Source organism: Histoplasma capsulatum, assembly GCF_000150115.1.
Source record: "Histoplasma capsulatum G186AR genomic scaffold supercont2.17, whole genome shotgun sequence".
NCBI classification, from domain to species: domain Eukaryota; kingdom Fungi; phylum Ascomycota; class Eurotiomycetes; order Onygenales; family Ajellomycetaceae; genus Histoplasma; species Histoplasma capsulatum.
Window position 1 is genome coordinate 168,209 of NW_025544817.1, and position 26,577 is coordinate 194,785.

Sequence of the window (26,577 nt, forward strand, 5' to 3'; positions counted from 1 at the left end):
GAAAAGATCAAATAACTTTTCTATAGAATTAGCTGTAAATCATAAATTATATCACATTGACCTGGAATTCTTCTTTCTAGGAGTCAATATAATCACATGACAACTTTCTGAATTTTACCCTTCACCGCTTTTGATATTAGGGCAGAATAATTTACACAATTCGACGCAGCAAATATCTATCTGCTGTATATATCCCGAAATACCCAGACATGCCGATTTCAAGTACGCTCAACCAGCGGGTAAGAGCTCGACTAGAAAATGATGGTTTTGAGCATTTCTCGGACGAATCAGTTTCAAATGAGGCGTTAGACGAAGGGGAATCTAATGAAGACACAGAGCAAGATAACAGTGACCAGCGTGAGACCGATGATGATGATACGGAGGATGATGGACATACAGAGATCTCTGACATAAACCCCTCGCTAAACACAATCTCCTTCGGCGCACTCGCCAAAGCTCAAGCAGCCCTAGGAAAGCGAAAACGACGTACCACCTCAACAACGGACATCACACCGAAAAGGACAAAAGTTCTCAGCAGACAGTCTCCTACTCCCTCTACCTCCTCCAACAAAGAACATGATCAGTGCCAAGGACTATCCGAATTCCAAAAACACCTGGCCTCCAATGCCAAAAAACCTCCTCAAAAACTCACCCACCGAACCTCTAAACACGCCCCCACAATCCAATCATCCCGCCACGCCGTTTCTCGCAAACGCACCATCCTCGAACCGCTCGCCGTCCCCAAACCCCGCGACCCGCGCTTCGACTCCGTCGTCCTAAGCCACAGCACCAACGGCGACCCATCCACAGCGGCTAACGCTGACATCCACGCGCGCAATAACTACGCCTTCCTCAACCACTATCGCACAGATGAAATCGCGGAGCTACGCAAGCAGGTCTCGGCATTACAAACCAAGAAAAAGAAGACAGAGCGTGACGATCATGAGATCGTGCGTCTCAAGCGAGAGATTACGTCCATGAGTGATCGGCAGCGAGCGTTTGAGCGCAAGGAGATGGAGAGGGAGGTGTTGGTGCAGCATCGGCGAAGAGAAAAGGAGTTGATTCGCGAGGGGAAGAAGAGTCAGCCATACTTTTTGAAGAAGGGGGAAGTGAAGAGGGAGGTCATTGCGAAGCGGTTCACGGAGATGAGTGGAAAGGAGAAACAGAGGGCGTTGGAGAGGAGGCGGAAGAAGGTTGCCGGGAAGGAAAGGAAGGAAATGCCGTGGGGGCGGAGGGGGGTGGAATAGTTTACTTTATTTCCTTTCTCAGGGTTATAGTTTTATTGCGTTGCCGCTCCCTGGATAAGGTAATAAATAGGTGGCGGGTGTGATATCCTCTTTTCTACATTGTTGGCTAGTGACACATTCAGGATTATATTGTGGCAAGAATAAAATCATTACACGTATAGAGCTTGATGAGAAAGATCAATTGATATGAACAGGCCTTTCGAAATTTGTAATCAGGTTCTTTTAACTTCATTGAATCGAATCATTATCATATTATTTCGTCGTAACATCTTCAACCGAAGCTCCTCGCGTTGCAGAAAGGGGAGAAGAAATTAATAGAGGTGCTGTGGAGAGCATCGTGGCAAAACGTAATCGACTTAATAATCAATCCGCTCACTCTTTATTTGCAGACACGACCATCAGCATTGGGGTATTCCGTGCCATTAATAGTGATGGAAACGTCTTGGGCCCACTGGTCCTCGACAAACTTGCGGTCCTCCGGGTTGTTGGAATCCAGCTTGGTGAAAGTGTAGCTTTCCCAGTCAGGAGCGACGTCAAAAGCAGGGGCAGCCTCTTGGCCGCGGATGAGAAAGGCACCCATGATTGCGTTGTCATTGTTCTTTCCGTAAACAGAGACAGCGCCGAAGACGTACTTGCGGGAGGCCTCGAGACGGGTAAAGAAACCGCCTATAACGGGGGATGTTAGTGATGATGAACTGAAACCTGAATGAGCGCATGGGACTAACCAACTAAGTTGCTCGACATAAAGGTCAACTTGAGCTCCTTAGGGTACTTGTACTCAATCTTCCACAAGGAATATTCGTCTGGTCTGTAGTGCTCCCAGAACCATGGCATAGCTACTGATCGGGTGTCCTCGTTGGAGTACTTGCGCTTCCAATCATCAAGGATCATGGTTGGCTTGCCGAGGGCGTCGAGAGGGTGTTTAGGCTTTGGAGCCGGTTTCGGCTCCTCTTCAGCAGGCGGCGGAGGTTGGGCCTTCTCTACTTTCTTGGGGGGAACGTTCTTCAAGCCTTCCTCAACAAAAGTTGGATTGGGGACAACAGCCTTGTAAACGTCCTGGTTAACAACGGTCTCATACCATCTAGTGACAGCTGGGTTATCCAAGCGCCAGGTCTTGCCAAGAACAAATTCAAAGCCACGAGAAGCCATCGAGGCGGCAAAGAGGTCAGCTAGAGTGAGACGTTCGCCAACCAGATAGGTGTTAGTGGTAAGGTGCTTCTCGAGAAGGGCAAAGGCCTTTAGAGCAGCCTTGGAACTAGCCTCAACGGAGGCCTTGTTGTATGGGTCACGTCCAACAAGAGGACGGAACCAACCACCAAGAGTAGGGACAAGTTCGCTGTTGGCGAACGACATCCAGCGAAGGATCGAAGCATAGTCCTGCTTCGTCTTGCCTAGAAGGGTGGTCTTCTCATTTTGGGATGCGACTACAGTAATTTGCAATGTCAGTCATGGATACGAATCCGAGGGACATAGGCTGCACATATTTTTTTTTTAAAGACAAGAAAAAATACAAGTGGGATCAGAGTTCAAAGTAGTCAACAGCAAAACAATTCTGTCAGGGATAACTGAATGATAATATGACTCATCATATAAGATATGTCTGTGTGTATGTATGCACGTATACTCGGGAAGGAATCTATACAATCGCAACAAGTGGGGAGCGGGGGATACAAACGGTAAATAGCAATGGCAATGCACTCAGTCAAGACATAGTCATTGGCGCCCACGAAAGTGGGGATCTTGTTCAGAGCATTGAACTTCTCATACTCAGCAGGCTTAACAGATGTCTTCTCAACGAGTTTGACGTCGAGGTTGTTAGCCTTGGCTGCTATCCGGCACGCAGTGGTGCGAGGATTGTCCTTGAGGCGAAGACTTGTTAGTTGTGCTCAGTTGTGGTACTCAGTTGTGGTGCTCAACAGCCCCTCCTTGCTCCAGCAAGCAACAACACACAAGGGTAGATGCCAGGAGAGCACGCCTGGCTCAGGGATAATACTTACAGCGAACCCATAAATTGTGCCGAAAGCCATCTTGGAAACCACAGAAGGATTGAAATGTTCTGCAGTGGGAGGGAGGAGACGAGGAGGTTGGTGTTGGTTGTGGAGAGAAAAGCAGAAAGTTTTCGTGTTGAAAAAAATTGCCTGTTTGGGCTCGCCTTCGGAGCGGAGAAACTAAATTTGCGGCTACTAAACACGTGATATACTCTCCTTCCGATGATTGAAAAAATCCAAGAAGAGAATAACAACAACGAGGAGGAGGGGGACAGCTTCAAATAACAATTTAATATAATTTCTCCCAGGCCGATCCCCACAATGGCATGGCAAGGGCCGAGCTGTGTTGCTCGCGCTCTCAGATCTGCGCAGAATAGCTTTCGACGGGAAGCTCACCTCTCCCGCACAACATGTCTATCCGCGACCACGACACATCCGCAGTCCCAAAGACGCTCATTATCGACATCACCCGAGCAACATGTTGAAATCACCGCTGCTCCTCCAATTGATACGACGAAACTGAAAACTTCCCCCCAACGTATTCTCCCTGCTTCGCCTGCCTATTTCACCGGAACTCCGAAATTTATCGACCATGTGTTGAAGCTGGAACAGATACACAGTAAATACTTCATGCTACCTACTGTCCCTGCAGGTGAAGCACCACGGACGGCGTTTCTTAAACACTCAGATTACAAAAATGCAATAAATGAGGAGGTGCCTGCTGCCAAATATCGCCAGCTCCAGAAGATTCTCTCCAGATTAAACCAGATCCAACCGGACAAGGTGCCCCAGGAAGTGAAAGATATCCTCAAAACTTTCACACGACCTGGCGATCCCTACCAGCAGAAAATTGTACCCAAGAAGCTCGATGAGATGGGCAGGGCTAGAGGCGTTGGCAGACGAAAAACATCGCATGCGACAGTGTGGTTGGTTGAGGGCGAAGGGAAAGTGCTAATCAATGGCAAAAACATTGTCCAGGTCTTCCCTCGCGTCCACGACAGGGAGAGTGCTCTCTGGCCTTTAAGGACGACGAATCGGTTGGACAAATATAACGTTTTTGCTGTCACGCGAGGTGGTGGTGTTACGGGTCAAGCAGAAGCTATTACCGTTGCTCTGGGAAAGGCTCTATTGGTTCATGAGCCAGCAATGAAGCCAATCCTGAGGAAAGGTATGTTGATACATTATCTAACCATCCTTGCATGGCTGTATGGGCTGGAATCCCTTCCGCTGACTGCTTACTTTCCATTTAGCCGGTTGTATCTCGACGGATCCTCGACAAGTCGAGAGAAAGAAGCATGGTCATTTGAAAGCCAGAAAGATGCCCGCCTGGGTCAGACGGTGAAGGAATCGTTACCGTTTGTCGCACATTTTTCCACTTCTCTTTTCTCCTGTATTAGCCTCATACTTTTACCCCCCTTCCCCCCTTTTTCCCTTAGCGCGAACCTGTATATCAAACTTTTTCTATATAACTTTTTTTTTGTTTCTTATCCACCTACGCGCGGCTTGTTGACGGCGTCGGAGAGCAATAGAGAATAATTCCATTCCCAAACCTACCACGTAACCGTGGAATCAACAAATGTTCTTGTTTTCCTCGATGACTATAATATCATACATGGGATGATGTTACGAGAGGATTCCAAAACAAAGGGGACAGCCCTCCCAGGAATATTGGAGAATAGCTATTCCTAGAATTTAGAGTTCAATTATGCAATGCCACTGTGATTTTCTCACAGAGAATTCCAGAAAGGGTTTGAATACCTCACTTCTCCTCCGCAGCCACTTCCTTTTATCCTCACGCATGATCTGCATTGAAAATGCAAATATCAAGCCACAATATGTATCAACATTTTTCCATCCTTAACCAACTGACAAACCAACTTCTAGTTACCAAGCCCAGGTCGAAGATGTTTCATTCCATGTCTGCCCTATCCTTCCGAATTGGTATCCGCCTGTCTCGATGTATATCTTTTTGAATTACAATTGGAACCTGTATCTGCCTCGTTTGGAGATTCCCACAGCAACAGATCTACAAGCAACCGGGCGGACTCACAGACTCTTTGAGCATAAATGACGATATTCTGGTCCCAAAATCGACGGCGTCAGAGCCACGGCGCTCCTGTCTCTAGATCATTTATCTTGAAGAACCTCTCGCCCATTCCACATCTTGTCATGAAACCCTCAAGAGTCTTCAGACCCACCCCAATGTCTCCCTTACATTCCTACATATCCCCGAGCCTTTTAATCCCTCCGAGTCTCTTTTCTTTGAGGTGCCGAGCATCATGCTTGGAGTATGCTAGTCATTGTTCTCTCTCGATAACCTCATGCATATTCCGGTCGCCATATTTTCGGTTTCTAGGGTCGGGCGGTGGGAGAGCAGCCAACCCAGCATGGGCTCCGCGGAATCCTAAATTCGTCTCTTACATTTCTCCTACATTTTTACCGAAGCCTATTTTTTTTTTATCTCAGTTCATCCTACCAACCGACAAGAGAAATACAAATTGAACATGCCCGCGACATCGCGCATTCGGCTTGAGTTCACATCCATTTCGGTATCGGCTGTTGCGTACACATCCCGCTTCACACAAAGAATATCGCACACCAACCGCCACACGGTATGTATACTCTGCCGTCAACCCGGCATCTGTACCCTATCGACAGGATGAAAACAAAAATTTGCCCGAAGGATTGCAATCTGTTTACTGCTACCGGGCCTTTCTTAGATCAAAAGCAATGCCACAATCGTCCTCTGACGGCGCATAAAGCCACATTATCCACAGAGGCCCGCTCTCGGACGGACGAGCGAATCTTGGCTAGTCGCCAAAATGTCACCTACTCATGGAACTCGGTTGCTTTCCGTGAAATAAACTCCACAATAGCTTCGCAATACATACTGGTGTGGGGACGAGTTCGTTTTCCTAGACAGGGCATGAGAGAGCACTTCCTCTATGTTAATTTGATCAGACAGACGAATGTTTCGGAATGTAGATGTCTATTCAACCTACTTGGTATATTCTTGCCACTTGGGATGGAAATCGCCTTTTGGGAGCGTGCCCGGTATTCTTTGTTTCTAGTTATGAGAAGGTGTGAGATGAGGTCGGATAGACAAGATGAATCCGACAAACACATATTTCTCTACGCAAATTAACCTCCGTATACATACATTTTTATTTCATGTAATCTAGATCCGTGCTGTCCGTTTTAAACGCAGAAGAGTTCGGCGGCGCGGTTTCTATTGCATTTCACTACGTTCTCTTTGAGCCTGGTTCGCAGTGGCAGCTTCAATAAAATGATGATCTAATGCGCTATTGGGGAAGGGGTTGCGATTGGGACTGGGAGTTCGCCATATTGAATGACATCAAGATGTTGAGTATTGCATCTCGCTTTCCAAAACTCCCTATTCATACAGATCCAAGTTTTATATATTTTTATATATAAGGATACTGGACCTGTCGTTCAATCGACATATCCTACTACAGCAGCACCACGACTTTTAATCCGACACGGTTAACGAGAAACTCGTCAAAAAAGGTAAACATCGACTTTATAACTTCAATCCCGCTGCCCGTGGTGAGACCTCTATCGATGAGAATCCAACCTGCCGAGCCGGCATCTCTAACAAAACCGCAGCCCAAGCTGTAGTCCACTATTCCCTCAAACATTTACTATGCTGCCAGGTATATCCGTGGGTATAATCGAAACGGGAAAAAAGCAAAGTGCATGAGGTATGGAGGCGCGTTTCATTTCTGGATGCCAACGGTTTATCAACCAAAGCCCTTAAACTCAAAGGTCCCCCCGTACTTCCTCGGGCCCGAAAATAGCTACGTCGTCGTCATTCACAAAGACTGAGTTTGCTAAATCGATTGCCTAGAAGCCAGGGGAATATACTTTCAAGTCAGAACATCGGATTCCGATCACAAATCCTAAAAAAGACCTCCCCTTGGTGCGAGGTATCAGTCCGTTGTCAATTTTCAACTTCACCCAGTGTATTTCCGATATCTGATCATCCCTTGTACCCATGTGTATTCGCATAGACGACTTTGCATGTAATAGTAACTAATCATAGAGCGAGGCTTATACCTATTTCAGTCACTTATGTGCTACTCAGTGAATAGCCCTCTCAACGTGAATACCTCCCAACATAAAGATGGGTCAAAACGAAGCAATAACGGTTGAACACCATACAGTTAAAGCCCAAGACGGCTCAAAATGTCAGTAGATGCATGGGCTGTACCGTACGGACGGAGTCCATGCTTGAGTAATAGTAGAAAATGTCCAGTATTTGAAATTCAAAGTATACTTTACCATCGCGTGTGTTGGCTAAGGCCGGATGGCAGAAATAGCCGAGTTAAACAGCCTTTAAATTAATTCATACACTCCTATCTTTCGCTTCTGACACATTGGCCAAGCATCAAAATTGACGCACCGAAACCCCTCGATTGTGCTAGACAACGCTATGGAAAGTGCCCTCGCGGCTGAAAGAGAGGCCTTGCTTGATTCCTGTACTAGGCTTTGCGGTTGAGATGTGGGCCTCCCGGCATAGAGGTGTCTGAACATCGACTGGCCAATCAATGTTTTGCTGGCAGATGTTGCGATGAATCTCGGAGGAAGTAAACACTAATTTCCCCTGACAGATTGCAGAACGGAATTCTTTCGGTGCCTGATGCAGGCCAGACGCCTTCAAAAGAAATAAATAAAATGGAGAAATCAGGTGGTGAAACCCTGGGAGCGGACAAGTGCTGCCACTTTTTTTCTGTGTAACTTATTCATTGTTTTGGATATACGGTGTAACTTCCGGGATTGGTCGGATCGTCCAGCCGACGAGCATTGGATGACGCTGTGTGGTTAGTCGTAATTTCCTCGTTACCTGCAAGTTTTCATCGCTATTAAAATACCGGCGTAGATGAAGAAATATGAGAGTTTGAGCAAGGATGCCAGAAACCGAGATTGATTGTGGAAAACATTTTTTAAGAGGTTAATATTTTCGTATGCGTGAAACGCGATCCCCTCCACTTGCACCGTATTTTCATTGGGCTGAAACCACTCTTGTGATTATTCTTCTTCTTCATGAAGTTAGCTCTGAAAATCCGGAAGATGATATGCATCTCACCGCCTTATCAACGTGGCTTCTCATCCTTGAGAGGAGATCACAGCAGCTAGTCACTTTACTATAAAGAGATAAGTCAGGAGAAGTCCCATGTGCAGGGGTTTGATAAGTCTGCTTACCACTAACGAGTTAACAAACCCGATTTCAAGTTTTTGCAGCCTAGCTATAAAACCTTTTGAAATTACCCTCAGCGTATCAGAAGACGATCTGACGTATTAGCGGGCAGCAGCCAAGGTGAGGACTCCAGCGGGCGAGCAAAGAACTGCGCTAGTCGATGACGGCCGCCGCTAAGAGGACAAAACTGCAGAAACTTTACAGCGGGTTCTCCGTACGCAGCTTAGCCGGCTGAGGTCTGACCTGACATTGATTGGCTTAGCGACTCCTTTTTCCTTTCTGGAAGAATTTTGGAGGTTCGATCATGTGACGGCATCAACCTCCAGCCCACCATTCCAAGGTTGCAACGACGTGATCTCCGGCATTATTAGAAGACGAACCAATGATGCAGAGGAAATGGCGGTTTTTGTGATGGATGGCAACATTTGCCAGAGGGAGATAATGATGGGTACTTCCAACAATAGCTTGGACGGCTTATGCTCAGCAACCTTGAGGAAATCAAGCGTCGCAATGCCCCGAGGCAATGACAAGGTTGTTGCGTCAACTCTGGCTCTAGCATGTAATCTTCACAACCCCCTATTCTTTCAATTCATCAAATTTTGTGCTATCCGTTCTCAGAGCAGGCAAATTCTATTCCAGGCTCAGCTGGCGGCGGTCCTTCTTGATAGAGTAGATTTCGCGAAACTAAATCCAATACCATGCATGCCAAAGTAAGATCGTTGTGAAATCCAAGTGCTTTCGAGAATGTAGGTGGATACGAGAGGAACAATCCAAACACCCGTTTCCAGTGGCGGCGTCCATTCAAGCTCAGTTGTTTGTCGCTGCTGCTGAGATTTAAAGTTAGAGTACAGGGAAAATGCAAATTTATAGATTGTGGCCGATCCAAGGCTAACTAACTACCATGTCAAGAGTAATGGCCCCCCAAAGGTTCTCGGAAATGGCCCCTTTGTTCTCAAACTTTCCGGCATTGGAGAATCGATATACAGAGATGCTGTGTGACGGTCCAGGTAGCGAGTAACTCAGACAGTGGCTTGAAACTCGCGAGTAATAATGCTGCATGAATTCGAGGTCCAAGGTGTTAAAGTGAAATGGTGGTGGAAATGGTGTTGCATTGGGGAGCCATCGAGGGATGCGGCAGATCTGAACCCCAGATTCTCCAGTTTGAAAAGAAAATCATCACGGCTTGCATTACTCCAGGGCCTACCACTCAAATTCGAATTACAGGGCTGATTTATTAGGAACCAAGCTAGGGTGGAGCCCATCAATATTATTAGTTAGCATTTTCCTTCACCCGTTTTCGATGCTCGGATATTTCAACCGTCATGAAGAGGATCCCATTTGCCCAGCCCGTCTGAGACATCGGATTCCATGGGGTATCCTTGCCGCTATTATTGACAGACATACATTGAATGCTGAAATGTTCTCCTTTCTTGAAAATATAATTATGGAGACCACTTATACTGCGTTTGGTCCTTCAACGCAGGGGAAACCCAATCCAAAATCAGAATAGATTCCCTGGCAAGGATATTGGGCAGGATATACTGACATTTTAGCGGACAAATTCCAGCCAGAGATCGAGTCCATTTGCGACGACAGCACGCCCATCAAACCCAGATAACCTTTAGGTGACAAATTGAGGCCAGTCTTCCACTAATGAACTCGTAAAGAAGTATCTTGTTTGCGAATCGACATAATCGGTATCCACATAACAGGTGATGAGGTCTGGTTACGCCTCTTGCGATTCACTTTTCTGAAGCACCCGATATATGATCTGGTAGACAATGATAGTATGTATATACTAGTAGTCGCCCTCAAGACGCAGCATAGATATGTATACTAGTGCAGCGGTGGCTCTGCGGGAATGGCAACCAGCGGCTGCGCCAGATTAGTCAGCCCCAACAACATCCAAGCCATGCTCCAACCTCTAGCCAAACCACGGACTGTAGACAGACCTCCTGCATGTCAATGGCTGAGGCAACCGGCAATCTAGGCTGGAGCCACAGGATCACAGCGATAAGTCGGCTTTCATGCAATGGTTTGTGCTCGGTGTCGCACTCCAGGCCTAATGCATCAGGCAGACTTTATTTAAATTAAGTGCAGGTTGTATCCCGAGTAATCTTGACGATTCACGCGATTTTGCCATTGCATGCATAGTTGCTAATTCAAGCTAGTTACCTGCTGTCATGCTTCCAATCGGAGTCTCGACGATTATTCCAATCAAGACGTAACATGCCAGCCAAGCACGCTAGGAACGGAACCCCTTCTCGTTTTCAGGGATCAGCATGTTTCTGGAAAGGCTACAGTCATTCAGTTTCGGCACTGGTGTCTGGTGTTCGTTCTCCTTGTCTGAATTCCCACACGACCCATTGCTCGTGCCCAATGCTTCTTGCAAATCTCACTCCCGATCGTCCCTTCCGCTAATTCTGCGACAGGCATCGGGTTTTCTAGCAACGTTGGCAGGCATGAAAAATATTAGGAAGGTTTATTGCCAACCATTTGGCGAAGAGACAAATTTCATATCTATCAACAGCAAGCGGGCCGTAGGTTGCTCAAAGGATGATGAACAAACCCCGAAGCTCCCACGGGTGTTTCGATGCGGAAGTCTCTTGTGCACCCTGAAACATGCATACCGAGATATATTTTCCACTGGTATGAGATGCTGCCGTCCACAATATCCCATATGCGCAGGATAATATTCCAGAAGGCCAAGTGGTCAACCATGCTGTCCCTGTTATGACAGGTCCTTGATCTTCGTTTGATGCCTGCTCCGATCAAACTAGGTTTTGAGTAAGTCTAAACTAATGAGAAAAACACGCAAAAACTAACAGAATTACCTCGCTCTTGGCTTGAACGATAGGGCCGAGGCACATCTGACAACAGTATGTGTCAGGGCGTAACCTCATTTTGGGCAATGTTCGAGAAGCATCTTGCTGAGAAATTTTATATTAACCATTTTTATTTTGTCTTCTCAGGATGCTGGAAGCTGGAGCACCAAAGTCTTGCTCGGTATTCCAGTCGCTCGAAACTATCCAGCCCCAGTGAAGTAGAAAACCCCAAATAGCTAACGTTATTGTTAAGACACTCATTGCCGTCCTTGGCTAAGCCATTAGCCAAGCAAGGGGTCGGCAAGTGTGCTATCGTCCTGGACACCATCCGTGAGCACTGTGTAAGCCTGGATGCTCCTGGCTAAACCTTATATTTGCTCGTTTACTATGCTTATTTACTTTTTGACTGTCATGTCATTAGTCAACCCCAGCCGGCATTAATTATTAATGCTGCATTACCAGGCAGTATTTGCAGTCAGGTCAGAACACGCGAGCATAGACTCCGGGTGCTAGGACCTGAAGAATTGAAGAAATCAGGTGGTAAACTAAAACGCTGTGCTGAGCAGATACGATGGTAACCGGTCATAACTTGCTGTAACAACAGAACCGGAACTTTACAATCTCTACATCTCCTGACTAACAAATTATGTATATTTCGTCGAAGTTACGTCCGCGCGTTCCATTCATCTCTCGAGTGGCCTACGTCTTCGCTATTCAGCAGAAAACTGGGTGACTTGGTCTTCTAGACGTTTTCTATAAGGCACTCTTTGCTCCCATATAGCCGTGAGGAGTGCCCCAGGGCCGAATGCTCCAATTCTGCGCGCGGCCATTCTCGTCCTCGAACACCTGAGTTAGGACAGCCCCCGCCTATTTTTGGTGTTTCTCCAGATGCAAGCCCTATGCGACTCGGGCGCTGCCAGCTGGCTTGTTAGCAAGGGTAGCCCCTGCTTATTTCCTCAGAGTTTTCTGTCGACCTAGCTAGCTTCAGTTTGATCGCAGCATCCCGTTGACCGTTGATCAAAACCATTTATCTATCCGTATTATCCTTCCTATTTCCGAACTTAGCGCGAAGCAGAGTGGCACTTAATCGGCATCGCTGCGCTTCTCCACTAATTATTTCTACAAGCCCCCATTTTTCAATATATCGGTTTTTGGGGGTGGGGTTTGCTTGATAATTGATTTGGTCCTCTTGTCGCCCTATCTCAGCAAAAGTACCCAAACCACACTCCCTCTTGCGAAGTGAACCACTAAACTTAATCGGACCCAATCCACTGTTGCAGCACCCAGATTCAACTTCGTTGTGGTTAAGTGAGGACGGTCTCTTCTTCAACATGTTGTTCTAACACTACGGTTGTTTGTTAACCAAATAGCCTAGATCCTTCCAACAAGGCCCCACAAAGCGCGAAACGCTCTTTTGTCGTACAGAGTAAGTATTGGCTTGGAAACGGGTGACAGAAATCGAAAATCTGTAAATCGACGCTATCCCCTTTTCTCGCCTCCGGCGCATCGGCCATCTTACCTCGATCCGCCGCGGGGCGGGAGCTTTTCAGACGACATCAAGGGGATGGATGGCAATAGTCAACAACGAAAGAAGTATGACCCTTCTAGCTACCAAACAGGCTCTGGCGCGGGGCCATATCCTATTCGCAATTTGTCTGGAAGCTCTTCGGAGCGCTTTAGACAACAGCAACAGCCGGAACCAGCTGGAGGACCTGGTACTGATGGAGTAATATCTCAAGACCGGACTTCTTCAGTCTCGGCCTATGGTAGTTATGGATATACAGAATCACTGCCTTACAATACACCGCCGCTACAGGGCGGGACTTTGCAGAGTGGAGGGATACAATACCAGTCGAACTTTGCCTCTACTTCTGCCAGAAACCAGCATCCTAACCAACAACAGCAGCGGTTATCACAATATGAGGGCGATATGGTTTATGGTATCACCCCTCAAGTCCAGCCAGAGTCTCAGTATGAAGGAGTGTCACACTACCAACCACGACATTCTGCCGCTATCGAAGTGCTAGCAACTCAATTTGGTGTTCCACAATATTTCCAAGAGGGAGGACCAGCAGTTGCAGGAGGATCTGATAAGTACTTAACTGCTTCCCAAGCTCAGACGACGCCGTATTCACAGCCGGCTGCTCTTCCGCGTGCATCTACGGCATCGGCATTGCCCGAAATTATGGCTGGCCTCCCCGCTTCCACAGCTTCTGATGGCCTCGAACATTCGGAATTTCCTCGTCAATCATCTGGTTTCGATGATGCTTATATCCAATACCAACGAGCCCTCAGAGAGACATTCGAAAATACCCGATCCGGCAGATTGCTAGACGCAAGTCAATCATTATTGGAGATATCAGAGTGGCTTCTGGGGAATGCGACCGAACTTGGTATGTACGATCCGTAAATTCTGATTTTCTCCCTCGTTGATTCATGTGGCACCTGGGCGGTGCAACACCTTTCGAGCTAATAGCTGATTTCAGGGCTCGCTCGCGACGAGGAAGAATTGCACTCGGATCGATTGAAAATGTGGAATGAGTTTAATATTTGCTGGCTTGCGGTATGCCAGAAACAAAAGGATATGACTCAGGAGATGTTAGAGTCCCGATCCGGTACTAGCCCACCAAGCCTTCTCACAGAAGAGACCCTAAACAAGATGGGAAGAGAACTGGTTCGCTTATGTGATCGAATGGAGCAGCATGGGCTGGTAGATTACCAGATGGGTGTATGGGAGGAAGAAATTTTAAGCGGTGGGTAGTTGAACCTAACACACGCCACTCTGCCGCGCTTCGGCCAGCTTTGCCACATTCGGGGGTCTCTCAACTGATCTGATTGCTTGATCCTAGTCCTTGGCCAATGTCTTGACCTCCTCGAAGGAAACGAGAACACTCCTGCGGCAGGAAGTTCCTCCAGAACAACTACTTCCGTAGCTCCACGATGATCAATCCCAGTTCTCCTTTCACCGCTCGTCTGACGACTGCCACGGTTCTCTTTTTCGACGCACCTTTTTCGTGTTATACAGTACCTCATGACGATGGAGCATATTCATGTTACGTTTGCCCCTTTTCTCGATCCGCAGTGGGCCGGTCCACATTACCCGATCATCGCAGATACCTACATGAATGAATGCATGCCGATTGGTTCTCCCTCTACATCTGCATGAGGCGAAACCTGCAGGTTGATTAACGAGCAAGCACTACAATCGTTAGGATACCGGACCCAAGAAATCCGCCGAGTGCCGTCCACATACATAGTTTGATTACCTACCATTAAAGGCTAATACTTCTTGCCGGCGAGTTATCGCTATTCGCCATCTACTTACTCTCCTTTTATGTACTTGATTGCAACCGCTTGAGGATGTGAAATTCTAGTTGTGGCGGTGGTGTGTATTTTACCATTAATTTTTCCTTACATACTAGATGTATATTGCCCCTTTATTTGAGTTGCACAATCCGCATACGGCGCCGTAGGCAGCTTTTTGTTCTGCTTTCATTTTCTTCTCTTTTCTGTTTTTGGTGGAATGCCGCAACGAATTCTCATGCATATTTCACAGTTTCACGCTTAGAGGGCATAACTGTATAGATCAGGTAACGGAATTGGCATGGCTTGCAATCTGTTTTTGATACATTTTAATACTGTCTTGAAGTTCCTTTTCTTTTGTTCTCAATCCTGTGTTTCCTTTATCGGTCGTTCTAGTCCAAGTGGTTACATCTTCCCACAACCGATGAGCTGCACGTTGTACATGGTTTATTCGGATCCGTTTTCATCTCCCAGTTTTTTTCCAACTTTGGCCAAGGTGCATGCATATACCCCTACTTTCTCGAAACTGGCGCCAATACCATAATATATGCTTTATTTCCCGTGACTCGGCTCGAATTGCTTCTTGGAAGCTGGGCGTGAGTATCTGTTTACTGCTCGCTATAGAAATTGTCTGTATGTCTGTTTAGATAGCTTAGAACGCGGGGCCTGCCTCTATCGATAGAGTCTTCAGAAATCCAGGGAGATGGACGGATGGTTATCACAAAATCGCACACAAGGGATAGGGGTCGTATCGCATAGTTACTGGCCCCTCCGTGTTGCATTTCGATTTAGGCAGGCATTCTAAGCTGAGTCTGGCATGCAGTCATTGAATTTGTCATTTCTTATAGCGTTCCGAGGTGTTGGGTAGTTAGATCTATGTTTTTTGCCTCGAGGCTAAGTGACAATCTCCCCCTCCCCCTCATCTTTTAAACGTGTATCCGCGCTGCAAAACAATTCGTTGTACTGGTCGTTTCTCCTTTGGTTTCTACAACTCATTCATGCTTTATTATAGCTCCTTTGGCGGTGATAGGCACCGGCTACTTGCAGCCGGCGTATCATGCATATAGTTACACCTCTACTATCTAGCTGTCCCTTTCTCGAAAATTAATTAATTAAAACCAGAAACAAAAAAGTGGGAAACAGGCTGCCGTTGGAATGTAATTTTTCTCTTTTGCTCGGTTCATGCGCTGCATTGCGTCCCACAATTTTGGTTTTGTTGATATTTTTATATTCCCATATCCTCCCGCTTTCCCCCCTACTAAGCCTGCATAGTTACAGCTAAAAACTTCAAGCCAATCAATCACCAGCGCCATAGGTCATTTTTACCTCCCATTTCTTTGTCTGCGAATCTGCATTGAGGATCGGTCTACATTTATCGCGTCTCAATGACTACAGGCCAGAGAGTTGGAAAACGTATACACATTTCTAGGTTTAGGGTTAGGTGAGTTAATATACGAACATACGAACGAGCTCTGTTCTACCAATCCTCATGCAGTATAACCAGAAGCGCAGATGCTGGCTGACAGTGAAAATGTTTCACCCTTATACCTAGTAGACATCGTGTTGGGCTGTATATATTTATTCGTATATGCGGGGGTTATAATTCTTTCCATTTCCCTTAAAAAAAAAAAACCCCGAATCGAAGAATAAGGGTGGACGGATACTCTTTTCGTAAATCCCCCGGTCCCTTGGACATTTTTCTTCCGGAACTCGAACCGGACGGGGTGTGCTTCAAGATAGTTAAGATTGTTCAATGATTTCTTAAATTCGACCTCTTTTTATTTTCTGCCATTTACAGTTAACTTACTTTTCTTTTCCAAAGGGATATTCGAATTTTCCCTAGTCGCGGTGATAGATCATTTTCATTTGCTCGTTTCAGGTTTTCGCCCGTAAACAATGTACCTGATCAACGGCTAATTAGCCATACACATGACTAGGTTGGTTTTTTCGCAGGACTTGGGGTTTTGGGGGCGGCTGCACTTCTCGGAAGATGAGTAAAGAAGGGAAGGTATGTGCACTTACAAGTCGAACTGTGCATGCATTTTCGGATTGCGGAGATCTTTCACTACCTCAGAAACGAAGGCCTGGATGGCATCAGGAGACCATCCTAACACACGCGAGAAGAGGGCCATGGAAAACCCTTCCATGCCCTCGATGACTTGCAGGAGATTCCAGGTCCCGACCGTTTTCTGTGTCCCTATTTATTAGCCTACTAGTAAGTGGCGTTGCATTGAGTTCCTTCCCATTTTCTTTCCGATTATACCAGGCTAGGGTGTGGAAGAAAGGACATGTACACACCAATTTCGGATCTTTTGGCCACCTCCCAACAGGAACCCGCATCTTCTTAACAACCACATCGGTGAAGCCAGCACCGCGCACCCACCCTTCAAGTTTAGGGCCAGGCGACAGCTCTCGGCCATGTTGGCGGGTGGCTTTATAGAATAATTTGTACCATCGACCAAGTGATGATTCGGCGTCGTACGTTCCATCGTCGGAATACCAAGGAACATCGAAGTCTTGGAATTCCGCCCAGCAGCCGGGTGTCAGGTGGCTGAAAGGAAAAAGGTCTGAGATCAGTACATGTCCTCCCACATATGCATATACATAATTATATGTATATCAGTATGGATGCTTGTGGAAGGAATGAGCATCCAGTTAAGAGACGGAAAGACTTGTTCTCACTTAAAGCATCTTTCAACCAGCTTCGGCCAATCTCGTATTGCAGCGTACATGTAACGGCAGTGGATGTAGTCGAACGAGTCTATAAAAGTCCAGTCGCTTTCGATGTCGTCGATTTCGAATCTCACGTTTTCTGGAGTGACATGTCTTCAACACGGTGGAGGTTAAAAAAGCTCTACTTTGTTTCGTGAATGTGCGATCGCTTTCTGTTCGTTTGGGCAGGAAAGGCTAGCTACCAACTTTGTGTTCCGTATTGCGCTTAGGTCCACGCCTAATATCTGATGAGTATGATGATCGTGGGATTGTTAGTTTCCTAGCTGGTCTAGTCGGCCAGAAACAATAGCGTTTGCTGCCAGGATGTCATAGCCATACCTGTGCAGACGGGTAATCATCACCTGGGAAATTTTTTGAGCACTTTGAGATTGTAGAACAAATAAGGGAAATAAGATTTTAAAACGCACCCATTTGACAGCACCAAATGCCGGTCCCAGCTCCAATATCAAGGATGTTCTGGGGGCTTGAGCCAATGGGTGCAAGGTGAAGCTTCTCGTCGCAGAGTGCAACTGTCATATAATGGACAATATCCAGTCTGTTGCTCTCCTTCTGTTGGAAGCGAATGTGCTGTCCGTCAGAGAAGCGGTACCTATAATCTGGAGCGAAGTGTCCATAATAAATGTGTGAGATGGGCTCGACTAACCTCGTCATTCGGAAAGACGTATGCTGGCGAAACGGTTTTCAATTAGGAAAGTTATCGAGTTACGCAATTTTCAATATGCGAATGTTAAACACGCAACAACAGAAGAATGGTACTTGCCGCCTTCTCTAAAGGAATGGTATCTTCTTCCTGTGACGGAAAAGGTATGGTAAACATTCTGTTGACATGGCATTGTGTCTCCTATTCCATAGAGAAACACTACATCAGAAGAAAACATACCATTTTCATAGGTCTCGTTGACAATAGTTGAAGCTAAAGATTGTGCAAACGACGAGCTTTCACAGCACAAAATCAAGGAAATCAGCAACACTCTCAAGGCATTTACTTTGTGATGTAAAATATGTCGTTATTTGCGCGGCATCTACTGACAGGTCGTCATCAAAGATGGGGTCACCGCAGGTATCACACTAGGGATATTCGTCAGAATGATGCTTGCACATGATATAAAGGAGCCAAAATACGAGGTGAGGCAGTTGAAAGAGGGGAGTCCACCACACACAGCACACACCTCAGAATCAATCGAGATAGGGGGTAGTTCGTTTGCCGACGACATCTGCGTAGAATTGGTCTGATATATGTATTTCTCTCTTTAGGATGCTTGGACGTCAATGTCCCGCGATGCTAAGACTGGTGTGATTCGTGATAAATTCGGCATCGAGAAAGGAAGGAGATTTCGCTACGAATATATATACAGCCTAAATATATATATATATATATGAACATGTAATGCCTGCCTTCTGATCCAGGTCCTCGATGACAGAAATACCGAGTTGAGAGGAAAAGCAAGGACGGTTGAAAAATATGGCGGAAGCATCACCAAACCAACGTGGCAAAACAGCAATTTAAACCTGTCATACAGAGGCCCCGTTCCATCTGGCGTTAGTATGCTGAAAGTCACCGAACTATGGTCTCTTTAGTGCTATGGTGGGTACAGGTATCCTGGTGAATCAGAAGTTTCAGCGATCATAACCCGTCTGTCGGGGTAACATTAATGTTCGCCCATGCCTGGCATCGGGGAAACCTTAAAGGTGAGAAGCAGAGGATGCGGCCGCTGGTTAGCCAGGATGCTGACCGCTGCACCGCAGCAATTGTCGCTGTTGGTGGCTCGATAGTGGAGAGCGAGAATCAATTTCCTGCGCTAATCATGGCGCGCGGTTCTCAGCATCACACCATGTGAGGATCCAAAGCCTTTCGCGGCTGTTCAATTATCAACAGAGCAGAAGCAATAGTTGCTTGACTCGTCCAGCTAAAACCAAACTGACAAGCTTGTCCTGAAGCACCCAGTGAGGAAAAGTGACTCGGGGGTCTCGGCTGTACCCTTCCCCCGGGACGAAAGGGGGCTCACCCCATGCCGCTAATGGCCCTAGGGAGATTCTTTCGCTAGGGGGTTTGACACATCCGTGGCGGCTGGATCTGACCTGACGCTGAGGAACTGCGGGAAGCCAGAGTAAGTCTGACAGCAGATGACGCCGTGGAAACCAACCGCGTTCCCCAAAGTCGGACTCGGACTCGGTGGAATGTTCTTGATCCAGCGCCTCTTAAAGTTCGTATCGATTATGTGGGAATCGATCGACCATTACGGGTTTGCGAAATTCGCATACTAATGTAATGGATTGATTGGACTCAATTTTTGGTTTGGATCAGAACTTGACACAGGACGACGAGATGGCCAGAGACTTTTGCACTCCTGCCGGTTACTCGGAGGCGAAGTTTAAATCCCGGCTTTTGATTATTTTGGGATTTCTGATCTCGGCGGCAGATAGAAACTTGGCGAAAGGGTGCAGGCACTGCAAGCCACAGCGACGAGGATCCCGGTTGGTGAATCAAACGCTGAGCTCCATCTGACATGGAAGTGCTAATGAGTCTTTCTTGGTTATATGAAATCCGTAGGCAGGCAACTACATATAGACGAACAATGAATGGTTTTGATATCGCTATCAATCAGACAGAGGGGGCCAAACTGGTGGCCATTCGCGCTTTTTTCCTTTCCCCTTATCCTCCTCCATTCATTCGAGTGGCCGCCCCTCCTTCTCCTTCTGTTTTCAAACAATTTTAGGTGGCTGAAAAAGACTATATCTATGAGGGAACGATGGTATTCCATAAACTGGGTGTCAAAATACTGCTGGCTTCAATATATGTTTAATGTGACGTTTGTTGATTAACTTGTACATGTTCCCACTAAAACGAAAACCCTTTCTTCGCCATAACTCTCGGATCAACCGATGTTGTGGAATGTAACGAGCTAGACAAGGTGAAGAGCGACCGTACGGTCCTGATGGACCTAGTAAACTTGCGCCAGGTGATGCAGAAATGAAATGTAAAGGGTTTCAATCAAGTCGGTTCCAATTGTAGATGTTCAGGAACTCACCCACCGAGGGTCACTGTATTGCGGTAGGCGGTTAGTTGCAAGCTAAGATGGTTGTAAATTCTTTGGCTGTTCGAACAGTGGCCCCCCCAATTTCTACATCACAAGTTTCTGGTATTGCATAGCGGTTTGAGAATGAAACAAAAATTAAAATAAAAAAGTAAAATAAAAATGCAGAGGGAAGTCAGAAATAATAATTGTAAATGGGTGCTAATCAGACCAGCAGGAGGGAATCAGGATAAGAACAAGAACGAAGTCATGATAGCAAAAGTATGATTAGAACTGATCTGTTGTTGTGGTTTCAAAGAGTTAGCGAGGTTGACTCAAAAAATGCGAAACGGCTCGGGGAGAAACAACGCCACGGGTCCAATCGTTCCCTAAGCAAAGAGAAGATTCAAAACATACCCAAAGTCATGCTCATGCTGACATCCGTATTTTCCACCATGCGCGTAAATTCCTCAAAACTAATCTTCCCATCGCCATCTTTATCAGCCTCCATAATGGTCTTATCCACGATCTGCTGAAGCTGCATATCCTTCAAGTTGCTCCCGACCATCATCTTCAAGACAATGAACAGCTCTCCGTTCGAAATGTAGCCGTCGCGGTCGATATCGTAGACTTTAAAGGCAAAGCGCAGCTTCTCCTCTTTATTCCCCTTCGAGCTGAAGGCTGATAGTCCCGAGACAAACTCTTGGAAGTCCACGTCGCCGCCTCCGTCTTCGTCGAATATGGCAATCATTCTGAGTGTATGATTGGGCGGATAAGTGAGTGCTCACAATTGACAGAGATGAAGGGGATATTCTCGTTGATTCGAAGCTTTTGGATCGAGTGGGGCGTTGGGGGAGGGGGGAGATTTACCGTGTCGCAAGAGGGTTCGAGGAGACTTGAGGAAGAGAGAGGAATTCATCACGCTCAATTGTGCCGGAGTTATCCTGTATTGCACTCAATCGTATTAGCACGTATGAGACGACCTTTGTGGGCTGCGGCGCCGGCCGTCGCACACCCAAAGTAGACAACATATCAGCAGTGGAGACTTCCCTTATCCAGCTTCATGAACCGTTTCCGTAGTCTGTCGACCTCATCTCGATTGACTGGCGACATCAAGAAAATCAAGGGTTAACTGGATGCGGGGATAGAATATGGAGATCGAGTCTGCAACGACACTGTTTTTTACGCACAATTGGAAGCTGATACTATGTTTTCTAAAACCTCTGAACCCGAGTTCTGCTCTCTGCGCCTTGCGTCATACATCGCTGCGTTATTGGGTTCTGTGGCCATGATGAGAGTTGGAGGAGGGAAGTAAGGAATATACGTGGAAGGGGGCAATTGCAAGGAAATATGAAATCTAAATCATCGGTATCCTAATAAGAAGGGAAAAGAATGAGAAGCCCGCTATTATCTGCGCAACGGCATTTGAATACCGTGATATCGAGATATGTCGTTTAGATATCCTTCCTCTAGTTCTGGCTGTTAGAAGCCATTTTCCGCTTCCAACAAATCGAAGATGACGAAACAGGCGCTAAACCCGAATAGGCACGCTAGCGTCGATGAGGCATTTTGATATTGGCTCTCCCCGCACTAGCCGCATTCGGCAACCTAAGCGGGCCCCTGAGGCGGTCGGATGCTCAAAACAGGCCTGTTGTTAGGGTCAAGGCAACGTCAACTCAAGAATTCACTGTTTCGCCACCATACCGCCAACCGCTTTATCTCACCACAACATCCCTCGATCGTCCTGAAAATACTTCTACGCGACTTTGCATGACCTGGCCTATCGATTGATACCAATTTTAGGGAGGGTTGCTTATGACAGCCCGGATATTTTCGCCCCAGAGTGATGTCCCGGCTTGGGGGAATGATGCGCTCCACGCGTCCAAAGAAACTCACCTCCAAGCAACCTATCCCTATATTCCGTGAAGATCAAATCGATATCATCGAAGATGACCTCCAAACTACTCTACAGGCCATTGATACTGGTGTTGAGAAGGCTGAGGAGACCGTAAGTCATATTCCCCATTGGTGTTGTTCGGTTTTTCAGCGTTGCCTGGTTACCAGATCACGTGTTTTTTTTTCATAAAAAAAAAACTTCAACACCCAAGGAGGAATCATAATGATGAAAATAGACCCCCTGGCGAAAAGTGTTGGAAATTGCGCTGACAGCTCTTCCTTTCTGTATTTCTGTAGGAATATCATCTCCAAGCTGCAATAAACGCTGCTGCCCGCGGGAACATTGCACAGGCGCATATCCCTACCCCTGAAACTGTAACAAGCTCTATCAAATATGATACTCTGTACAGGCCCACATTCTCACAGCCTGCGACGTACATCCGCTTTTCGTCAACGGTGGAAGACTGTAGTGGGTGTAGTTATAACTTAGTCGAAGAGGACGATATTGCTCTCAAGATTATGAACCAGAAGAAGGGTGCTTCCACGCAATGTACAGAGGATCAATTCGAAGAGTTCATGGCCTTCTTCGAGGAGACCGCCCAAACAAAGCAACCATTTGCATCGGTCGACAGCCCTCCAGTTCTCTCATATTCTGAAATGGAACATTGCTTTGACGGGCTCGTAGACGAAAATGCAAGGAGGTTTGCCAGGGATATATATGAACATTGGAAATCCAGGAGAACCAAATGTGGAAATCGACCCCTGCAGACTGGGCTCAAAGTAAGTACTGCAAATAATGCATTAAATGTAGATATCCAGCGCTGACGCGAACTTCGCAGTTTGAGACTGGTCAGGAAACAGACGATGGAGATCCCTATGTGTGCTTCCGTAGAAGGGAAGTGCGACAAATTCGCAAGACCCGTGGTAGGGATGCCCAGAGCGCCGAGAAGCTGCGGCGACTGAGAAAGGAGCTGGAAGAAGCTCGGGAGTTGGTCGCCATGGTACGACAACGCGAATTAGCAAGGAAAGAGTTGCTTGTCGCTGAGCGACAAGTGTTTGTCCAACGGGCTGAAGTAAAGGAGATGAAAAGAAAACTTGGTATCAAGGACGATGATGATGACCTCGTCAACCAAAGGGTAAGAATTGTGTTTCGCATACGACCTGAGATCCCTCTTGCTAATGTCCCATCACAGCAGCCAAAGAAACGGCCGCCAGAAGTACCAGCTAGCAGTCGTCCAGTCGCCACACAGCTTCGCATGCCCCCCCGACCTAGTGGACAGCCAGGAGAGGACTTGGTGCTGCTGGAAGATGTACAAGCAGATAAAGAAAGCGAAGTTCTGCGAGAAATCAAGCAAAACATTGCGAAACATTCTAAATGGAATGAGGGATACGTTGATTGGACCACAGCACCACTTACTCCAACTTCAGACCATAGCTTCGATGCTGAGTTCCGCCCAGCAATCACCACAGAATATCTCCCCACGCCTCCAGCTTCGGAGTCCTCGGATCATTCTCGAGACGCCTTGGAAGAGGTTAGCCGTTTCGATGCGCTGACCAAATTCGCGAGGACGGTTCAACAGTGTATCCCTTCAGACGAAGAGTCTAGTAGAAACATGCCATCCTTCCGGCGTCGCATAGGACGGGGTGGGCGAATGATGATCGACCGCCGCAACCTTCCATTCCGAAATAAGTCGGAGGCTGATCCGATAAAACTCGAGCGGTTCAAGTATGATCAAGACGATGAGGACATGGATCCGATATATGAAATGGATGAGTTTGACATCCAGATCATGCAGCATCGAGCGTATCTGTCAGCCAAGTCGAGAGACCAGGCGGCAGCGCAAGCCCAGTTTCAAGCCCATGTGCAAGCCCAACGGCGCTTACAGGGTGAAACCCCTGTGATGGCGGGGGCAAATAATTCCCACAACGGGACGAACAACGTAGTACTGAAGGGGCCGGCAGCTCAAACTCCGTCTTGATGTGTTTTTTCTCCCATTTACCCGTTTAGCATGGTCGGCGTTTGTGAATGGTTCGGTTTCTCAGGTTTTCTGTGTTTCAAATCGCGTTTCGTCGTCGAAATATCTAGAGAGGAGTTGGTCAGGCTTCATATTGAAATTCTCACTCACACAAATCACCTTTTGGGAGGGATCCTGGACTTTCGTGCATTTTTTTACCTTGACTCTTTTCCCTTGTCATCCTGAATACACAAACTTATTCCACCTTGCATCCAGCCAGGCGATATAAATCTGCCGTGGCCTGAAGAAAGTTGAGTCTTCCTCCCCAACCTCTATATACGTTAGTGCACATAGTCCAAAAGAGTATCGTTACTAGCCATGTATAATAGTTACTGCTAAAATTAGCTAAAATCCACAAAAAAATGGAAAGATTGTAAAAAAGGCTCGAAATCTCCGTTCTTTTGGTCTTTCCTTTTTAGATAATCTTGTCTCGTCTCTCTATGTTAATTTCCATCGACTTATAGCTTCCTTCGCTTCTCGCCCGAAGGCGTAACGATTTCCGCACTCCTCTTGGAGTTGTCAAATACTTGACCTTGATGCGCATCGAAATCTCCAAGAGCGGTAAGAACTTGTGATAATATTTGTTTTTCCCCGATTCGGACTTGCAGCGCCATCTTCAATCGCCTCGCCGATGCTGTGCTGTCAGTCGATTCCTGGATATTGGAAATTGAACTTAAAAGATCTTTATCCTCTTCGAGCGTTGTGGTGTAATCACCCAGTGTCTGTTGCACCGCGGTTGCAAGTAAAGTTGCTTCCGTTACCCCTAGCCTAGGTTTGGGAACCTTATTATTCATTTTTAGTTGGTTGAATTGATCGGGTGGCATTGTTAGGACATTGAGAGCGATCAATAGCTCCTCAGGGAGCACTTCCATGAGTGGTGTATTGAGGTTGAGTCGAGGAATGCTGTAGCCATCGTCGAACACTCCCATATTTTCTAAGAATTCCAGCTACTGCAGAATCAGTCATGTACTTGAGTATACAAAGCTCGGTGGAGCGGAGACATACACATGGGTGCTCTGGGCCAGGGATCGCGGATGGAATCCCGGCGGCATAGCAAATGGTTCGCATCGAGATTTCGACTTCATCGTACTGGGCATAATTGTCAGTGACGTAACCATACCGCCTCAGCAAGTCTGCGCGAGGCAGTTCGCCGTAATCGTTGAAGATTTCCTCCCCTTTTCGAATGGGTTTTATTGATCTCATAGAGAGATAGCAATCTTCCTGGAATAGTCGTGCCTTTTCTCAAAGTTAGCACGTGTATGTAGGTATGATGCTATCAAGAGCAAAAATACTCACATTATTTCGATCTGTATCCGCATTCAAGAGATCGGCCAAAGGGACCATTCCTTTGGATAGCTCTTCCTCGTCGTCCGTTACATAACCATCTTGGCCCTCCCCCCCGTCGTTTTCTCCCTTTTCAATATCAAAGGCGTAAGCCATTATCAATGAGCCCATGCGATGAGCAAGAGAGAGTAGTGCCGCCTTGCCCTCTGGCGAGTCGAAGGATGCCACACCGCTCATTGGTGGAAAATGGGAGGGATTTCCAGAAACGAGAGGAAGAATATTGCGAAGAATATTTGCTTCTGCATCTGATCTACCGATCTTGTTTAACACAGCGCTGCCACTCAATTCCCGGAGTTCTTCATCCGTCCAAAACATCAGGGTGTCGAAATTTGTGGGAAGCAGTTGGAAGTATCGTGACCACGTCGATGCCCCACCTTGGAGGTACTCGTATATCATTACAACAATGAGACAAAGCCATGGGTCAAAATCTCTCTCATTGAAATCCAATAGATCTTTTAGGCTCGAATTTTGAAAACTAAGCACTAGGTTTTGTGGGATTGCAAAAAGCTCTTCATCCTCGCCTATATCGTCATCGGCCACTGGATAACCAGAAGAACCATTAGCAAATAAAGGCAACAATTAAATGTTTTAAAAGGGATAAAAGCTGAACAAACATACCAATGCCTCTTCCGGCACCCTCAGACCTTAGATCTGCAATTTTAATCTTCGGGCTCACTTTGACTCCAGGTCTCTGTTTTAACCAGGACATAAATTCGTCTGACAACTGCGAAAACCTATCGCACTCTCCAAAATGACTGGAATCCGACATTGTGTGCGAATTTTGAACGTGGAAATCGGTTAACCAAGAAACATAAGGGCAAAAACGATACGGGAGAGTACAAGATGAAGAGGATGAAAGCTATCACACTTAGCCTGCAGATATAATAGTTTCCAAAACTCCTCAGTGTTATTCGCGTGGACGAAGGAGTCCGCTCGGATAAACTGTTGCCAATTATTCCGTCGAGGAACATCACGTGATCATGATTGTCCTTAC

At 46.7% G+C, this 26,577-nt stretch overlaps 10 protein-coding genes across 10 annotated transcripts; 5 read left to right on the forward strand and 5 right to left on the reverse strand.

The window, feature by feature from the left end:
- Nucleotides 1-203: 203 nt before the first annotated feature.
- Nucleotides 204-3,341, reverse strand: HCBG_08684 (elongation factor 1-gamma; the record flags this gene model as incomplete). The annotated part of the gene is made up of 4 exons (XM_045435733.1): nt 204-1,913; nt 1,973-2,671; nt 2,923-3,106; nt 3,245-3,341. The coding sequence occupies 4 exons, from the start codon at nt 3,272-3,274 to the stop codon at nt 1,627-1,629; spliced, it is 1,200 nt and encodes a 399-aa protein (XP_045283526.1).
- HCBG_08685 (uncharacterized protein) lies at nt 210-1,247 on the forward strand (the record flags this gene model as incomplete). The annotated part of the gene is made up of 1 exon (XM_045435734.1): nt 210-1,247. One exon carries the CDS (start codon nt 210-212, stop codon nt 1,245-1,247), a length of 1,038 nt encoding a protein of 345 aa, XP_045283525.1.
- Nucleotides 3,342-3,556: 215 nt separating the features above from the next.
- HCBG_08686 (37S ribosomal protein S9) lies at nt 3,557-4,994 on the forward strand (the record flags this gene model as incomplete). Its single annotated transcript, XM_045435735.1, has 2 exons — nt 3,557-4,403; nt 4,486-4,994. The coding sequence occupies 2 exons, from the start codon at nt 3,557-3,559 to the stop codon at nt 4,575-4,577; spliced, it is 939 nt and encodes a 312-aa protein (XP_045283527.1).
- A 745-nt stretch (nt 4,995-5,739) lies between these two features.
- Nucleotides 5,740-7,081, forward strand: HCBG_08687 (uncharacterized protein; the record flags this gene model as incomplete). Its single annotated transcript, XM_045435736.1, has 3 exons — nt 5,740-5,847; nt 5,919-6,316; nt 6,910-7,081. 3 exons carry the CDS (start codon nt 5,740-5,742, stop codon nt 7,079-7,081), a joined length of 678 nt encoding a protein of 225 aa, XP_045283528.1.
- Nucleotides 7,082-8,755: 1,674 nt separating this feature from the next.
- On the reverse strand, nt 8,756-10,917 carry HCBG_08688 (uncharacterized protein; the record flags this gene model as incomplete). The annotated part of the gene is made up of 7 exons (XM_045435737.1): nt 8,756-9,003; nt 9,151-9,280; nt 9,351-9,593; nt 9,745-9,838; nt 10,000-10,103; nt 10,406-10,532; nt 10,853-10,917. The coding sequence occupies 7 exons, from the start codon at nt 10,915-10,917 to the stop codon at nt 8,756-8,758; spliced, it is 1,011 nt and encodes a 336-aa protein (XP_045283529.1).
- A 1,007-nt stretch (nt 10,918-11,924) lies between these two features.
- Nucleotides 11,925-14,222, forward strand: HCBG_08689 (uncharacterized protein; the record flags this gene model as incomplete). Its single annotated transcript, XM_045435738.1, has 5 exons — nt 11,925-12,007; nt 12,060-12,205; nt 12,559-12,586; nt 12,734-13,671; nt 14,128-14,222. 5 exons carry the CDS (start codon nt 11,925-11,927, stop codon nt 14,220-14,222), a joined length of 1,290 nt encoding a protein of 429 aa, XP_045283530.1.
- A 1,846-nt stretch (nt 14,223-16,068) lies between these two features.
- Nucleotides 16,069-18,528, reverse strand: HCBG_08690 (uncharacterized protein; the record flags this gene model as incomplete). The annotated part of the gene is made up of 11 exons (XM_045435739.1): nt 16,069-16,149; nt 16,389-16,483; nt 16,538-16,563; nt 16,604-16,770; nt 16,880-17,132; nt 17,264-17,407; nt 17,501-17,538; nt 17,633-17,655; nt 17,722-17,910; nt 18,301-18,382; nt 18,484-18,528. The coding sequence occupies 11 exons, from the start codon at nt 18,526-18,528 to the stop codon at nt 16,069-16,071; spliced, it is 1,143 nt and encodes a 380-aa protein (XP_045283531.1).
- A 2,088-nt stretch (nt 18,529-20,616) lies between these two features.
- On the reverse strand, nt 20,617-21,618 carry HCBG_08691 (calcineurin regulatory subunit CalB; the record flags this gene model as incomplete). The annotated part of the gene is made up of 4 exons (XM_045435740.1): nt 20,617-20,627; nt 20,746-21,080; nt 21,117-21,272; nt 21,590-21,618. The coding sequence occupies 4 exons, from the start codon at nt 21,616-21,618 to the stop codon at nt 20,617-20,619; spliced, it is 531 nt and encodes a 176-aa protein (XP_045283532.1).
- A 574-nt stretch (nt 21,619-22,192) lies between these two features.
- On the forward strand, nt 22,193-24,422 carry HCBG_08692 (uncharacterized protein; the record flags this gene model as incomplete). The annotated part of the gene is made up of 3 exons (XM_045435741.1): nt 22,193-22,336; nt 22,522-23,004; nt 23,064-24,422. 3 exons carry the CDS (start codon nt 22,193-22,195, stop codon nt 24,201-24,203), a joined length of 1,767 nt encoding a protein of 588 aa, XP_045283533.1.
- A 275-nt stretch (nt 24,423-24,697) lies between these two features.
- On the reverse strand, nt 24,698-26,352 carry HCBG_08693 (SET domain-containing protein; the record flags this gene model as incomplete). The annotated part of the gene is made up of 4 exons (XM_045435742.1): nt 24,698-25,186; nt 25,245-25,475; nt 25,536-26,122; nt 26,202-26,352. The coding sequence occupies 4 exons, from the start codon at nt 26,350-26,352 to the stop codon at nt 24,698-24,700; spliced, it is 1,458 nt and encodes a 485-aa protein (XP_045283534.1).
- Nucleotides 26,353-26,577: the final 225 nt, after the last annotated feature.